Here is an 18,310-nt window from a genome sequence, read left to right as displayed (position 1 = left end):
ACATACCAACATCAGTTCTTTGAAATAATCCTTCCTTTACTGGTGCTGAGTTAGGGATTAGTGCTGTGTTATGCCAGTGAAATCATTGTTATGCTGAAGGTTTTCAAAAGCTCCAGTTGAAAGGCTACAGGATTTCTTCTGTCCTGTTTTGACAGATACTAAATGTTGTTTTAAGACGTGCAATTGCTTTATAGCCAGCTTACCTTTTAGCAGTGGATGTTCTTTGAAATTATAGTAATTATTTTAATGAGAGAAATGTGCACTGACTGGCATTCCAGATCACTCTCAGAAATTTTTGAGATGTTTCCTTTTCATCCTAAATGTGGGAAATCAAGTCTGACATTGCAGCTGTCCCCCTTAAGCTGAGCCATTAATGCACTCTGAGATTTGAGTGAGGTACTAGCATGAAATTTCAGTTCATAAATTTGTGAGCCAAGAGCAGTGATTGCAGCTCAGCTCATGAAGATGATGTAGCAGTGTAAGAATAATTCAAATGATAGTTGGTAAATCCTATTTCCTTTTGCTGTCCTGAAACCCATACTCTTGTCTGTTTACAGTGTAGGGTCAGTGGCATTTGGGCTGTGATTACACATTCATCAGTGCTGCAATCTGAGCTGCCTTAAGCAATCTCTACCCCTGTTATTCATCTTTCCAGCTGTTTGGTGCTGTGTGTTAGCTTGGCCATTTGTGCAACTGAACAGTGAACTGATCGAGATACTAATGTGGCAGAGGAGCTTCTTTTATTCTTCTTTGGTTTTTATTGTGGATTAAGTATTTTTTCTTTTTCTTTCTCCTTCCCCTCCTGGATTCTTTGCTTTGCTTGTTTGGGTGTTTCTGGATTCTTTCTTCTTTTCTGGTTCTTGGAGGTTTAAATTTTTTTGTTGTTGAACATGCCATTTTATCAGTGGAATCAGTTCCCTGAACTGGTGTACTTCACAAATGGTGGATGCTTGTTCTGGCATGACATGGGGAATCAATTTACATGGACACAAGCAATGACAGCAGTAGGAAGAGCTTGAGGTAGAGACTGCATAAGGTGATGCTGCTGCCAAGATTGCTTATCAAACTGTAACTTTGCAGTGTAGATGTCTAAATCTGCAGTATAATACTGAACATTTTAGCATGCTGCAGTCAACCATCTTGTCCTGTTTCTGTCAAAATCCTTTGGGTTGTAGAACTCACTGGTATAAGAATAGCTTTAGTGATAGAGACACACTTAATTGGTATCCCACCAGCAAGATGCTTTGGGAGTTCTTACTTCAAATTAAACATAAACTGCTATCAACTCTTAACTAGTCCAGCTGGGAATATGGAAGGAAAAATTAGATGTACTCAGATTTGCTGTCATCAGAGATCCTGAATTGCCCTTGCAACAACATCAGAAATTTGCACATCTCTGTTCTTTCTTGGGTAAAGTTTCAGTCTTCTCTTAACTGTTTCAGTCACAGAATCAAGGAATAAATTTATGTGGGTTCTGACTGTGACTAAAAGAGTTTTGTGTGTCATACTCTTGAATGTAACTGAAATCTGTATTTTTATATATAACTTAAAATTATTTGTTATGTTTTTTCAGTTGGTGAGGAAATGAAGGGAACTTGGTGCTTTCACAAGTGTGGGCAGATGTTTAAGCAGCATACTGCAATAATTTTCTTAATTAAAATTTACTCCTGCAATTACTGCTTACCTAAAACCACTGAAGATGTATCTTTCAAGAAAGATCACCTAATCTTTGTTTCCATTTCTGGATATACTTGTTTCTAGGTGCAGGGTGCCCTGTTAAAGATGTCTTTGTTTCATATAAGGGAGTGGTTTTTTGGCTACAGTAGGAATCTTAGGTGTTCTTTTATATTTGTCTTGTGAGCTTTTTACTGTATGGACTTTTTTTGTGGTATAATTAGATCATAACAAAATGCCTGTAAAAATACGATTTGGAAACACCCATTTGGGGATTGTTTTTGTTTCAAGGAGTGTTTAGTTGTTGGGGTTTTTTTATTAACTTTCATACACTGAGATTTGTTTCTATTCTACTAGGTCCCTTTCTTGTGTCCTTAAGATCGTGGCTCTATTGGAATAGCAGTATAATTAAAACTTAATTATTTTGAAATTTATTTTGCACAACTCATTCTACAGATATTTTGCATAACAAATGTTACAAATATAAACTGAAATATATCTAAGAAGTAATTACAATATAAGAATTGTTTTGAAGCTGTGTATAGTGCCAAGTGGAAAATGTCCAGAACCCAGATTTGTATTTTGTGACTTTAAATTCCCATTAGATAAGGTCATATAAGAATATGAACAGTAAACAGCCTTCTCTATCAGCTCTGTTAATAAAACATCAAAATTTGGTAATTTGGGAATATGCTCGAAACAGCTCAGTCAGGAGAAGGAGACACTAAGACTTCTTGTTACTTTCTGCCTTTTCTTGTTGGATTTGCACTTTCAAAAGCTTTGTCAAGAAATGTGATATGTCTGCAAAGGATTAATTGATGACTTTCTGTACTAGCAGACACCATTTCAGAAATTCTGTTGTGTGTGTACATGCATGTGCAAAAGCAAACCAAGAAGCTTCACCAGATAATTTATAATGTGGTTATAGCTTGTAATGTTCTTTTAACAGCAGCACTAGATTTTTCTGCATGTGTGAACTTTTTCAAGTTGGAATTCTCTTTTCCAAAGGGTGAATTGTCTGATTTTTCTGGAACTTCTTGCAGGTGTCGGATGATGGTCGATATGTCTTGCTGTCTATCAGGGAAGGCTGTGATCCAGTGAACAGACTGTGGTACTGTGATCTACAGAAGGAGTCTCAGGGTATATCAGGTATGTGTTGCTTTGTAAGCTTGCTTCCTTTTAAGGCAATATAAAATTTGAAATACTTTATGTTTGAATGAAAAAAAAAAGTCTTGAAATGCATGTATTGCTTAACCACCTTAATGCAGAAATTAGACAAAATAAGCGCTGCTAGCATTCCATTTTCTGTTATGTATCAGTAGACTAAAAACTCCATTCTTCATTCTGTAGTTTGTTTAACAGGTCACAAGGAAAAGTTGATATAGTATAAGGAGCTGTACAGTGTATGTTCAATTTCATTCTACACCACTAATACTTTTCCATATTAAAACTTTTTTCGTATTTTAAAAATTTCACTTATCTCCCTTCAAGCACTGATAGCACTTTTTTACAAAAAGTGACTAACTTATAGATAACATTTTTTTTCTATGTATAGTGCTAGGAAACAAAAATCCTCCAGTGTTATTTGGTATCACCATTGTTGTTACAGTAGAAGTATCAACTCATATTTCAAATGCACTCTCCTGAAGTGCTCCTTTCTTGCCTTCTAGTTGGAGTGGTCTTTGGCTTTTGTGTATTAAGCTTTGTAGCCACAATGGTGTGAGCTGAAAGTATGGCACTTTACACCATATGGCTGTTGCTAATTGTTGGCATAGTTAGCTGGTTTACTGATTGGTAGTTTTGTATTTCCAGAGTATTGGATTGTTGAAAGGTATTCCTCAATTTGGGTTTTGCATAGAACACAACTTAGCTTTTTTGATTCTTGCAGCTTCTCTTTTCAGAAACTTCAGAAACAGAATAAATACTGCAGTATCTCTGTGTTGAATATTGGATCTCAAGAAGCTTGTTCTCTTGTTTATTAAGAGCATATTTCAGGCTAAGGAGGGGACACTACTATGGACTTGTCTACAGCCAAACATCAGCTGAGGCTGCCAGCAACTTCCACATGCACAGCCAGTTCTTAGTTATTTGTACACACCAGGTCAGGCAGGGCACCTTTCTTTCATGATCACTTTGGGAACTTATCAAGGCCCTGTAGAATTCTAGATTGCTTGAGCCCTAGATTAGATTGTCCTTCCGCACAGAAGGCATCACAGTGGCTAGAATTTCCACTGTAAGGAGTATGGCCTGTGAAATGAGTCATCTTCCAGTTGTCTGAAGAAGGCATCATCTACTTCTTCCTACTTAGGAAGTCCATAACATGTGCTACTACATACAGTAGACTGCTATTATGTACTCTATAGCACACAGTAGTATATACCACTACAGTAGTACCCATGCTGGTCTGCCTGTTAATCTTAACCTATGAGCTACTTACCATCTCCTGGACTGTCCCAAGGCAGAACTCCACAAACTCCAGCTGTTATTTCACATAAAAGACAACTCACCTCCTCATCTTGCCAACCTATCCTTACTAAACAACCTTTACCTCTCCATGGTAGCACAGCATTCCTGTGAGCTATCCCACCATGTCTCCATCTTCCCACTGAGGTCATAGTCCAGAAACTGCCCATGGACCTCTAACTCCTCCTGTTTGTTTCCATGTTGTGTGCATCAGTGTAGAGGCAGTTCAGGCAGGCACCCAAGTGTGTTGATTGCTCAGTACAGGTTTGAGAGCTTTCTCCATGAGGCTGTTCTGCAGGCACTTCCTTCTTCATATGCCTGTGCTTGGAGAAACTCCACTTCAGCTCTGTTTTGTGGATTGCTGTGTCTCTTTCATTCTTACCACCCAGGCCTTTGCCTTGCCTGCCCCATCCACATCTTCCTTACTTGTTGAGGAATCACTTTCTCCTGTTTTTTCTGGTTTAAAGCTCTGCTTACTGGGTTACCTAACCTGCAGGGATCCCTTTGCCTTGCTTAATCCAGTGGACAACAGTGCAGCAATAGTTCTGAATGGGGTAACCTAGAATTGCTTCCAAATCATTGATTTTTCTCTTGGATGTGTATGGATAAATGTCTCCCATTCCTTATTTACAGCCCACTTTCTGTAAATAAGAGCCTACTTTCTGGAAATAAGAGATGCTTAATCCCACTTTGCTTTTGGAAGTGTTGGCTCCCAAATGCAACCAGTGGTAATGGAAAAGCAGGAGTCCCAGTGGTCCAAACCTCACAAGAATGTGTGGAAGGTCAGCTGGCCAGGCAGATGTGAGACCATAAGCTTGTGGCATAAATTTAATCTTGTTATACCTTGAAGACTCACTCAAATGAACACCCTTATGGATTCCTGAGATGCAGAGAATACTTTGGAAGAAATTTTTATCATCTTAGACATGAGCCACTTTCAGTCAAAGTTCTCTCCCTTGTGGATTCTCAGACATATGAAAGTCAATGAAGATTTGTCTTCCAACTTTGATGTTCGTAATAGCTCTCTCCTGTGTGAATTCTTGGATGACACTCTGTTTATGCTGAATCTTAATATAATTATGTTGGAATGTCAAATGACTTTATACAAACCCATACACCACTAGGTTCTGCTGTTTCCAGTGTTCAGAGACTTGTGTATCTTTGTTGCATACACGACTCTGTCTGTGTGTTGTACTCAAGAGGACTTTTAGGATGCACCCTTCCTGTATATCTGTTTATTGGGATCATTATGGTGTTCAGCAGAGCTTTGTCATCACTGGAAGGTTGTGGTGACCTGAGATGATGAAGTTTCATAACCCATCTGGGGATTAGAAGGAACAGTTATAAGCATAGCTGCATTTCTATAGAGCTCCTTAAACAACCTGGGTTTTATATTGATTTTTCTCAGAAGTGCCATCTGTAAGTCATAGACCAATTCATAGTGTGTTAGACAAGTATGCTCTCAGAGTTGAAATAAAGTCTGACAGGGAAGAGTGTTAAATAAATGGGGAAATGCATTGTAATATTGTAGGCAAGTAATATTGTCTGACAGGGGGATGTATGATTTAAAGGACCCATAGGGTGGACAAGTGGAGTCATTCTGTTAGGTTTTAAATTTGTAAACCCATCTCCTTGAATGGGCTATTGGGTATGTAATAACAAGGCTAAGTTAGTCTAAGCCACATGTTCATCCAACAGCTGTTACATCACTGACTGCTTTGAGATCCAAAGTGGATGAGATGATTAAAAAATTTTCTTACCTTGTGCTGTAACAAAGGACTCTCCTTGCTGCCAAATTCTGTGTTGGAGGTAAAGTGAGCATCACCTCCAGACTGTAGGTGTGGTAAGATGGACTGAATGTACCTGTTCAGACCATTAGCTGAGGCTCCTGCTCTCCTGTGCTCCCTCAGGACGATTCAGTCCATGTGAAATACAAGTATCTCTCTGGGCAGATTTGGACCCCTGTACTGATTGCAAAAAGTGGCTTGTAGCTCACATGCTTCTAAGATTAAAGGGAGAAAAGGTAAAGAGAAATACCTCAAAACTGAAAGCAACTTGAAAAAATTAAAGCAGGAAATCTGAAAAAAAGTACGAAGTTGAGGGGAAAGAGAAAATGAACTGATTAAGACACAGGTGTTTGTGAAGATGTCAGGAAAAAAGAGAACTAATTTCAGGACTGTCTGAGTGAGTACTGGTTATTTCAGAAATTGTACTGACTGGCAAAGGGGAAATGAGAGAAGCTGAAAATGAAAGAAAATGGATGATATTATAGGTAGTCTAGGATCTAGCAGATAACACATCTGATATAAATGCTGTTTTAAGGATAGAGTGATTTTACAGTGAAGCTTCAATTTAGTAACCATAAAGAAGAAGTGAAATAATATTGGGGAGGCTCTGCTTAATTCAGTCAAAATGCTTTTGCATCCTGGAGATGGTTGCTGAAGACAGAGGTGCAAATAAGTCTGATTTTGCAACTGAAAGCTGGAAATGACCATTGAATTCTTAGTTACTTTTGTTTTTAACACCTTATTGAAGTGATATTGACTGAACTGCTTCCTGAATTGTTGAAATTAATTGACCAAGGAAAATTTCTATTAAGAGACAGGACTATGGTTTTGTAATGAAGGGGAAAAAAGTAACAGAGCTAGTAATCAAGGGAAAGGACCTAATATATGGAATGTACCTCAGAAGTGAAGGGACACAACTGGTATTACAAACAATCTTGTAGTAATTTTGCACTTAGGTGGTTCTGTCCCCCTCTTCTTTTTTATCCTTCCCTCTGTAATAGACCTCATATCCGTGTTCCTTATATCACTTCCACTGTTTGGACTTGTCCTTGAAAATCCCACGGAGGCTGGTTATAGAAGTGTCCTTTATATTGTTTAATTTCTATGAGATACATCAGAATTTGAGTCTTGTTTGAGCAGCAGGTCGAGATAAATGCACATGTGTGTATTTATGGACTAAAGCCACACAATGCTCATAGAAGCTCCTGTGCTCAATGTACTGACTGTGCCACTCTGCAGCAGCATCCTGAATAGGCAGACCTGACTTCCCTTGTCTGGATGGAGCAAAACAAAGGTTAGGACTTCCCTCAACTATGAAGGAATCACAATAACAAACTATTCCTGTACAGGTATTTTATTGGCTAGTTACCTGGTACTAGCTCTTCTTGTACTGGATAGCAACATTGTGGTTTCTAGGTTGAGGTTCTTGGATTCAGTGAAAGCCATTGTGTTTCCATGAAGTGATTCTTAGTTTGGATCCTTTTGATAGTATGATGTACAGCTTATTTAGAAACAGTGATTGTTTTTTATAATTTTCTCATTTCACTGAGACTGAAGAAAAAGATTTTGAAAACTTCATGCAATCTGGCAATATTGCACTGGATATATAGAGGTCAGTATGTGGCAGATTTCATATGATCAAATAAAAATTTAAGTGTTCTCTTTCATCTATAGACTTTATTGATAGACTTTTTCATTATTTTCATTTTTGGGGACTTGTTTGATTTAGCTGAACTAGTCTACTTCTGCACACAGCTGGACATGAAATTATATGCTCATTAAATATTTCAAGTCTGGTGTAAACACCTTTCTCACACTTCTGAGTTTATTTGTATTGTAAGGTCATAGTTTAGAATGAGTAAATGTGCTCTACTTAAGGATTGTTAGAATTAAGATTGGCTAGCTGATTTGTGGGCTTTGCTTCTAAGTTACTGTAGGTAAGAGATGTGGCACAATTTTTAAAAAATATTTCTACCCATAAGTTTGGAGATCTTCTTGCTCAGAATAAAGTTCATTTTGTTTGTCTGAGTGACAAAAAGAGGCATTTTCCCTCAAAGAGCACACAAGCTGGTTGAATTATTTTGCTTAAATTTGCAGGGTAGAGTGGGGAAGCAGAGTGAGAAGCGGGGTATCCATCTTAGGAAAAGAAAGAAGAAACAGGAGTGCAAAATTAAACAGTATGTCTCATGTGTGGAAATAAAAAATGGTTAATAAATATCTGCCTGATAGAACTTGGAATATGACTGTGAATTCTGGGGTGAGTCAGCTACTGTGGGAATCATCAAGCAACACAATATAGCCCATAACAAGCTTGCAGGAGCTCAGATATTTCTTTCCCCAGTAGGTGAAAGGAACATGTATTCTTCCATTTTTACTCTTATTTATATATGGCATGTTTTTATAGGAAGAAAATATTTCCTTTTTAAATTTCAAATTAAACTCAGCAGTTTGTGGTTGTTTTGAAAATCTTAATCCAACCAGATAAGCTCATTCAGTTGAAAAAAAAAGCTGTAAAACCCTTTTTTGCCTTCTTAAATTGTGAACTTCTTCTATATTTATGCTCAATTACATGCCTGTCCCATTTTTGCCATCTGTCTAGACAATACAAATAAAAAAGTAAATTTGCGCCTTTTCAATCTGAGACACTAAAAGGGATGATCCATATTGTTCTACAAGAATCATCAAGAAATGGAACAGAATGATTTTGCTAACAAACTGAAGTAAATTGCTTTGAGGAAGAGGAAACCTCTGGTTTATCTTTCTCACAATTTATCTTTTTATAAAACATGGTTTGTCCATTATTTGCGACTTAATTATTGCTTTAGTAATCTTGAGTTAATGCATTTCATTACCTTCCTGCACAGCTTGAGTTGTTGCTTCTTTTTGCATAGTTTAAATAATAAGTGAGATGATAATGATGTCATCAAAGACTCTCTGGAAGAAACAACATTGTATTAGTTCTGTTGTACTGAAGGAAGTTGTGTCCTGTGCATTCATAGGTTGTTCATGTGTTTCTCAGGCTGTGAGTCAACAGATGTTAACTTGTCCTGTGTTGAGTGGGAAATCATCTTAGTCTCTGAATGGACATCACATCTCATAAATGAGAGTAGACTATTTCTAAATGTTCAGGAGACTTAAAAGGATTTAACTTGTCTATTTCTGCATCTGAAAATTTAGGTGCATCAATAATCTTCCCCATTTACTGTGTCATGATATTTTTGTCAACAGCTGTAGATTAATCAAATTGGCCATGCAGTCTCCTGTGATATATATTCCTTGTCAGATTGTTTTCCTCAGAAGATAATCTACACAGCAGTGTTTCTGTTTCTTTCCATGAGTGGTACAGAAAGCATCTGAGCATCTTTTCTGCCTCCCAGATTATCTAAAATGTTCTTCATGCTTTCCTTCCCCCCTTCACAGGGTTTCTACTGAATACAGACTGAGTCATTTTCCTCTTCAAATGTTCAGGTTTTTAAGGAGGCCATTGTGAGTTACTTGTGCCAAGAATGCTCCTTTTTAGAATAGAAAATCACTGTGCTAAGTAAGCTATGACAAATATGGAATAGCTTCATTTTAATGGAGATTTTTAATTAGTCTGAAAAGATAAGAGATTTGGGGAGATATTGTTTCCCTTCCTCCCCTACTACGATAGGAGTTTTGTGAAACCCACCAGAGTTTTGTGAAACCAGTTCATGGCAGTTTTTGTGACAAAGCTCTTTGTGTTAGAAATGACCAGGTTTACCAGTTGGAATTTTATGTTTACAACTAACTTAACCAAACACATCTTTAAAAAGATTTATATCTCATATCAGTATTTTACAAATACTCTATTTCTCAAGACCTGAGGTCATAATTCACAGTTTTGTGGCAAGGCAGTGCTGTGGGAAGACCCCCTGGGAGCAGACAGCTGGCTGCTCTTTAAGCTTTTGAGGTAACTCCCTTGCTGTACTCTGTTTCAGGTAACTGTGGACATGGATAACTCTTCCCTTTGTGCTTTGTTCTTCCTCTTTAGTTCCTTGTGGGGTGAGGTTTAGAAAGATCAGGGACAAAGTTATGGGATTCTTGTCTGGATTTGACCACTCTGTCAGCCAGCTGATAAGGTTTAATTTTGCCTTCTGAATCAGTAGCAGGAGTGCAGTGCCTGCTGGGTCAGGAGGGACAGCACTGTGGGTTCATGATCAGAAGGTTATTCCCTCATTCAGTACTCCAGATTTCCCTGCTTATCTTGCTAAGCTGTTCATAGGCTTTTCAACTCTTGGCTCCTGTAACAAACATTTAAAAGTGATCTAATGCTAAGTATTTCTTTAAAAAACCCACATATTTACCCAGTAGCTGAGCACTGTAAGGCACAATTTTGGTAGCTGTTTTATCAAACTTGGCTTCCATAAGACAGACAGCACTCAGTTTTGCTTGTTTGTTGACTCAGTCAAACAAGAAAACTTATTTCATTAATCACTTTGCTTAACTGTTCTTGGTATACCTGAAAATGCCTCATAGCCAAACAGCTGGATACACAGTAATCAAGCAATTATTTATTAGCAAACCTTGTTGTACACCTTACCAAAATAAAAACCCCAAACACCAAAAAACCCAACCAACCAAAAAAACCCACCAAACACCAAACAAACCACAAAAACAGTGCAGTTTTTTATGTAGCATGTCTCTTCATGCTTCTGTGCCTGGTAATAATTCTGTTTTTCCTTTTTCTTGAGAAATGAGATTGTTTGTTTCTTTTTTATTAGATTGTCAGCCTTGACTGTTTACTCTTTTGAATATGTGATTTGGTGCTGTGAAGAAGGAATTTAGCACCAATCTGTTGATGTGAACAAGAAATAAATGAAAGCTGTTTAATCACCCTTGGCTATGAACATAGACCAGCATGACATGGTCTATTGGTCTTGTTGAAGTTATCCTTAGTATTGACCTTTTTCTTTATTTTGTATTGTGGTAGCAGCTGGGAAGCCTAATGAAAAAAAATCAGGATCCTCTTGTGAACACTACAGAGCTATAGAACTGTTTATGAGTTACTGACTCAGAGCTCTGGGCAGACCCCCACTTTGCTCTTCCTAAGGGACCTGAAGCATGAGAGCAGAGGGGAAAAAAGAAGGGATATAAACCAGCATGGGGAGCAGAAGAGGTGGCTCTTCTTATAGTCTTTGGCTGTGTAGAAACACAGCCTTAATGAAAAGCTGCAGTGATTTCTGGAATGCAAAAAGCTGAGAGAGTTGACTAATTGGAAAGCACACCTGAGTTGTTGGATTGGAAAGGAAGCTAAACACAGATTTGTTTTAAATAGGAGGTACAGGGACTTTCTGGAGAGAGAACAGTGATAGGGGCTCTTGTGCTTGGGTACTGGGCTGCTTGGAGGTTGGTGGTTTGTGTCTGGTGGGAACAGTGTGAGGTGATGGGAGGACACATGCACAGGAATAGGAGCTAGTGGAAAATACTTGAGAACCACTGGCTTGAAAAGATGTGATAAAAATGGAGCAAACACAGAAGTTCACAGCTTAGTCATTTTTCAGCTGGAATTGCTTAGTCACTGTCAGCTGGAATTGCTTTGTGTTAGACTGGCAGGGAAAGGTTGCAAGAAAGAATTTAAGAGCAAGGCTATTACCGCGCCTGAGTGGGCGCAGCTGGTGAGAGAGAGACGGTGAATCTTGTTTCTTGAATCAGAAGGCTTGATTTATTAAGATATTATATATAATACATTATTACTATACTAATAGAATATAGAGAGAGGTTTTGCAGAGCAGCTAGGCTAGCTAGGAAGAGATAGAAAAAAATCCACAACAGAGCTGTGGCCAAGGACTCAGTCCCCTGGCTTGCACTGGTGATTGGCCCTTAATTATAAACATAAAACATGAACCAATCACCAATCAAAATAGGTGCCCCTGTTGCATTCCCCAGCAGCTGATAATAATTGTTTACCTTGTCTTCGGAGGCCTCTGGCCTCCCGAAGACACAGAAATCCGAAAGAAAGGATTTCTGTGGAGAAATGTCTGCGACACAAGGCTGTCAGAATTTTTTTAAAATTTTCTTTCTGTGTTTAGAATGTTGGGTTTTTTTTCCCCCACACTAAAAAAGCATGTATGTGACTTGAGGGGAGGTGAAAAAAGTTAATGTTTGTCCACTTCAGTGTTGAAAATAGGATTGTTTGGCCTTTTGTATTTTAGTTTAGTCTTGCAATTTATCAGGCTCTCTTAATAAACAAATAAGCAATGAACAGTGCTATATACAGTAACATCAAAGGGATGAGTCGGTATGTGCTGTGTAGCCTGAAATAGTGGGTCAAAACCTTTGTAATGAACATGAACAAGAGACAGTGAGGTCACAGTAGACATCAGCTATAAAGTGGAATGTGGTGAGAGGGAAAATACTCTTCCATGTTTTGAAAAACTTTTCTATGATTGAAGTAATTTAAAAAAAATCAAAAATTAATATCAAAACAAGGCTCTTGTGTCCTAACAAATGGGGAGAAAAAAAATTAGTTGTCTTGAAAAATATGTGGAAGGATCAACAATAGAGTGTTTAAGAAAAATGTTTCATATCCCTTAAATGTCAATTTCAGTTTTGCTTTCACTGTATTTTTTTATTTATTATGCATAAATAGAAGTATAAATACATACTTTGTCTGTATTTATTTTTGGAGGGAAATTATTAGCAGTAAAACTAAATAAAATTAGTGACAAAAAAAGCACTACGGGGTGTCATCTATTTGAATTTCTGTAAGACCTTTGATGTGATCTCCTACAATATCTCTCTAAATTGGAAAGATAGGAATTTGATGGATGGATTTTTGGGTGGATGAGGTATTTGTGGATGATCACATCCCAAGGGTCCACAGCTCAGTGTCCCAATGGTCAGGGGTGAGCAGTGTCTGTGGTCCAATGGGACCATAGGTACTCAGGGGTCCCGGAGTGGGAGCAGTGCTGGATAGGCAATGGGATTGAGGGCACCTTCAGCCAGCCTGCAGACATCCCCAAGCTGAGTGGTGCTGCATTCCTGAAGGACAGGAAGGACAGGATACCATACAGAATACCATACAGATGGACCTGCACAAGCTCAAGGAATGGACCCGTGGGACCCTCATGAAGTTCCATAGGGCCAAGTGCAAGGTGCTGCACCAGTGTTTGGGTTACCCCCTTTATCAATGCAGGCTGCAGGATGAAGGGATTGAGAGCAGCCCTGCTGGGTCTGAGAAGGACTTGTATTGGTGGATGAGAGGCTGGACATGACCCAGCAATGTGCACTCACAGCCCAGATAGCCAGTTGTGTGCTAGGCTGCATCCAGAGCAGCATGGGCAGCAGGGTGAGCGAGGGGATTCTGTGCCTCAGCCATGCTCTCATGAGACCCCATCTGGAACACTGCATCCAGCTCTGGGCACCCCAGCACAGAGAGGACATTGACCTGTTGGAGTGGGCCCAGAGGAGGACCATGAAGAAGAGCAGAAGACTGGAGCACCTCTCCTGTGAGGAAAGGCTGAAAGAGCTGTGGTTGTTCAGCCTGGAGAAGAGAAGGCTTCAGGGAGACCTTGCTGCTGCCTCAAACTTCAAGGGAGTCTGTAAGAAGGGTGGGGACAAACTTTTAGCAGGGCTTGTTCCCATACAAAAAACAGTAATGGCTTTAAGCTTTAAAAAGGGTAGGTTTCGGTTAGACAGAAGAAAGGAGATTTTTACAAGAAATGTGTTAAAACATTTGAACAGGTTGCCACATCACAAAGAGGTGATGGATATCCCATTCCTGAAAACATTTAAATTCAGGTGGGATGGGACTTTGAGCAACTGGATCTAGTTGAAGATGTCTCTGCTTATTGCATGGGGATTGGCATGGATGACTTTAAAGGACCTTTCAAATGCAAAATATGCTATAAAATTCAATAGCTTGCTGTTAATTTAAGCAAGGACATCTTCATGCTGCTACTGTCTGACTGGACATTACATTTATAAATCACTGACTCATAGAATGTTGAGGGGTTGGAATGGACCTTAAAGATCATCCAGTCCCAACCCTACCTGCCATGGGCAGGGGCACCTCCCTTTAGACCAGGTTACTCAAAGCCTTATTCAAGCTGGCTTTGAACACCACCAGGGCAAATAGTATTCATAATGAAGTTATTTTTTAGATGAGGTATTTGTGCTTTCATCTGTTTGTATTAGAGAATGTGTAGTGTGAGGGAGAGAGATTAGCTTTGATGCCTGCTTTTCAGTTGCTATGTTCTGCTGTCTGAGGGCATGAGCTATAACTCTCTCAAAATGAATCATCTATATTCTCTTCTCCTGTCTTTTGAGTGATTATCCCAGTGGAAGTAAAATTGGAGCCTTGAAAGTGATTGAGAAATGTCTGTTCATAAAAGTGCTTGATTTCTTTCTTCTGGATGAATCTTTGAATATATCTTGACACGTCTGAACTTTTTAACTCAAAGGAATGAAGATTGCTTCCTTCCATTTATTTATATTTTAGATGGCAAATACATTAACTTTCCATGATCATTGAGTAACTGTCATCCATCATCTGCAAGATGAGTTGTACCCTCTCAATACAAATACAAAAGTTGCATTCCTTTAAGAACATCTTAATATCTCCTTTACAGTATTTCCTCCCTCAGATGTTTATAGGTGAAGTCAGGCCCCAAGACATAGAGAGATCTTGCTTTTAAAGAAAGTCCAAATTGTTTGAAAATATCTCTGGCCTTTGGAGATCAGAGTGAGACAATTAAATATTTGTGTCTTTGAAGAAAAAAGAGGGAAAAGCCCCTGAGTTCTTTTCTCTAGCTGCCTCGCTCAGAGCAGGGGCTTGGGAGCAAGCTGAGTATTGCATGATTCAAGAAGAAATTGCATTTTGATGTCTGAGTGAAGGACTCTGCCATTCAATTCTCAGAATATGTAATGAACATGCCACAGGGGCCCTGAAATAGTCTGTTCCAATCTGATGTATGTTGTACACCCTGAGATTATCTGTCTTCTATTGAATGTAAAAGAAGTAATCCACTACTGTGGATTAGTACTGTGAAACACTGTAAAAGGCTGCCTAGAGAGGTGGATGCCCCATCCCTGGAGATACTCAAATCTGGGTTGGACGGGGCTTTAAGCACCTGATCTAGTGGAATATGACCCCATCCCCATGGCAGGGTGGCTGGAACCAGGTGGCTTTTAAGATCCCTTCCAACCCAAATAATTTTGTGATTCTATGAAAATCTGGGAGTTAAAAAATCATGATCTTTCTGTAGGTAGAAATCTATTTATTTAATGTGTGTGCTGTAATAAAATGTGGCATCATTCTTTGGGTTAGAAAACCTGTCCTGTTATGAGCCAAGCCTCCTGGTTCACTTCCTGAGGTTTCTCAACACTGCCCCATTTGTAGAAAAGTTGTCTTGCAAGAAATGACAAGACACAATGGAATTTATGGAGGTGAGCATTTATATGTTCACCTGATAATTTTGACTGTTAGAGCACATGAAAAAAGCCAAATGCAAGTGTTTGCCTTTTGTAAACTTTCTTCCCCAGTGTCAGATAACCCTAACATTAAACCCTGTCCTCCAGTAGGCACAGGCAAGAGGTTATTTGCCATTAAGTAATTGTTTGGCCTTTCCATGAAAAATGAAATATGGATGTATCAAGAGAAGTGATTGACAGTGACTCTCAGCTACTCTGTCCTTTCTGTATAAAGAGGGTTGGTAACAAGACCTTGTGACAATTCACGCTCTTACCAATTTGTTCAAATTAGCTTCTTCTGTGGTTGTTGTCATTCACAGACCTGGTTCATCACCCAGAGCTCTCAGCAGACCATGCAATATTTTACTATGTTCAGGGGCCAGTACGAGACTCAGGGCTTATTCTGTGATGCTTACTGAAAAAATTTATCTTTTGATCTTCCATGGATCCAGGAACTTAGTTTAAAAATTCTGTCTGTAACACTGAATGTTGCTTTTGTTTTTTGCAGAAGCCTAGCTCTGTAGGATTATGATTTTCTGTTGTGTGGCATGGCTTTATTGTCCACTTAATTCTACCTGCAGTTCCTATTGTAATGCAGTTATGTGATGATGAATTACTGATAGGTATAAAACCTATAGGCAAAACCATCTGTATCTTTTCAGCAATGTATTTTCATAGAAGGACTGGCAGGGGAAAGGATTAGGGTATAGCAGCAGTACAGAAACTGTCATGCTTTTCTGTATGTAATAAATCTGTCTCATTGTGTGCTTATGTGGATTAAACTGAAGTCTTCAGCATTTCAGGTGTTAAGAGTAGCCTTAGACTATCCAAATGCCAACTCTCAGTGATTCTTCTCAAAGGCACATGTTCTCAGAGGGCTTCTGGTTAAACTTGTGAATGCCTTATCAAAATCCAGTTCCTCAACTCTTTTTCTCTCCTTTTTGTGAAGAATGGACTGAATGTCTGTCCTTCACCTTGTTCTTCAAGTAAAGTCATAGCTTACAGACATACTGTTCTTTTGTTACTAAAGGGCAAGGCCAGAGTGCTTGACATGGGGGCAGTGCCATTCTAGTGAGCTGTATGGGCCTGTCCCTTCCTTGTGTTGCCACTGGCATGACCTGGGGAGAAATGATGTCTGTCCCCATCACTTTTCAGCCATATTAGTACCCAGTGAACTGCCTGGGTTTGTCATCAGGTTATTTCTAGCCCAAAGGAGAAGGCTAAGCAGGAGGATCTGAAGCAATGCTAGAATATCCCTTTCAGTCACAGCCACAACTAGGTCACCTGCAACCAAGCATAAAGAAGCATCCTCCTTTGGCTGATACCTGTGTCATTGCAAAGGATTTGTTCCTCTCACTGGAGAACTGCAGCACAAACCCTGTTCAGCAGTGATGTGTCTGATGTAAAGACTGCCTCTAGATGCCTCTGATCCTGGATTAGATGTTGGTGTATTTAACCACTTCAGTAAGATAGTGGTTAAGAGGTAATTCAGCTGCAATATTTGTCTTCTAAGGACTACATAAAAGCCACTTTAATAAGATGGATGCTCTTGTTTTTGTATAATAACAACTAAGTGTGCCCCTGCAGAACATCAACCCTCTCACTTATTTACTATCTGCTCATTTGGGAGTGGATGAATGAGTTGCAAGGAAGCAATGTAACTCCCTAGTGTCACATTATTGTCCTTTTTCTTCATGGAATCCAAGTTATGTTGCACTCATGGAGACTACAACTATTGTGCACATTTGCCATTAAAAAAGTGTGTTTTTTCAACAGCCTGGCAATTTCTTTTTATGAAGTCTGGTACTTCAGTATGATGGTTTCATTCTGTCAGATACCAGTATTGTTATGGTGTTACTCTGCAGTTAAAGTTTTTATTTACTGAAATGCAATGTGACTTGGGATCTTGAAATGGTTTTGTGGTGTTTATTAGGATGGATTTGCTTTGTTTTTCCTGGACATCAAAGCAGGTTTTCTCTGTGGAACTCACAGCAACTGCAGTGACTTAGCAGGATTTTTCTTCAGCATGAAATCTCTTGAGAAGGCCTAAACTTTGTCTCTCAATAAAAATCAAATTTAAGGGGCAGTGTATTCACTGAGGATACTAAATTGACTGGATTGTGTGGAAAGTTCATACTGGAATTCAATCGCTTTGCATGAAAAGACAGAGAAGTTTTCTTTAAACCAAAATGGCAATTAAGAGATACAAACTTTATGAATGTACCAGGCCTGACTGTACTCTGTTATTACATCTAATGGGTTTAAAATGACCTTAGTCATCTCACTGCTTCCTCAATTATTCTTTTCTTTTTTTAAAATTTACAGTAATTACAGCTTGGCTATGATCTACTTGCTCAGTTTTTTAATATTATAAAATAAGTTGAAATGCTTTTTTTATTGATACAAACATTGCATTATAGAGTTTCACAAACAGATTTATGAACAGTTTGTTTATACTTAAAAGCAAAGACCCAACCTGTAGTTTTAGGAAAGGAGCAGACAGTGCACTAAAAGTTATTTGAAGATATAAGAGCTTTAGTTTCACATGTCAATAAGGATTCTGATTTTTCAGCATAGCTAATGTATGATGCTTGCAATAGTAAGTTTGGATGATAGGCTGGGTTGTATATGTAACAAATATATCACATATCTTATTTAGCCTTGCTGCTTTTTCTTTCTACTAGACTCTCACTCTCAACCTATTGCAAAACAGGAAAATGTGAATAAAAAGCAGTGGAGTCTTAAAATCCCATCTTCAGGTTGAGTCAATTCTACCCACTCTGTACCACAGTCTGAAACTGAGGCAATTCATTTTTGGAGAAGTCGGTTTCTTTTAGTGAGTGTGATATTCTAAGAGATTGATAGGCAAAATGCAGTTTCTTTCTTCAGAAGCCCAGATGTTTTTCCTAAATGTAATTGTCCTTTGATGGTGACAAATTTCTGCAGAACAGCAT

At 38.7% G+C, this 18,310-nt stretch overlaps 1 protein-coding gene across 1 annotated transcript in view; it reads left to right on the top strand.

Annotated features, from left to right (window-relative positions):
* Positions 1-18,310, top strand: part of PREP (prolyl endopeptidase) — an 87,327-nt gene that overhangs the window by 19,011 nt on the left and 50,006 nt on the right. Inside the window, exon 7 of the mRNA XM_058801218.1 lies at positions 2,718-2,823. Within this exon, the coding sequence (XP_058657201.1) occupies positions 2,718-2,823 (106 nt within the window). The remainder of the gene's footprint in view (positions 1-2,717; positions 2,824-18,310) is intronic.

This window comes from Ammospiza caudacuta, chromosome 3, assembly GCF_027887145.1.
Source record: "Ammospiza caudacuta isolate bAmmCau1 chromosome 3, bAmmCau1.pri, whole genome shotgun sequence".
Lineage (NCBI taxonomy): Eukaryota > Metazoa > Chordata > Aves > Passeriformes > Passerellidae > Ammospiza > Ammospiza caudacuta.
Note: the sequence above shows the minus strand (reverse complement) of the source record. Positions and strands in the feature narration are given on the sequence as shown.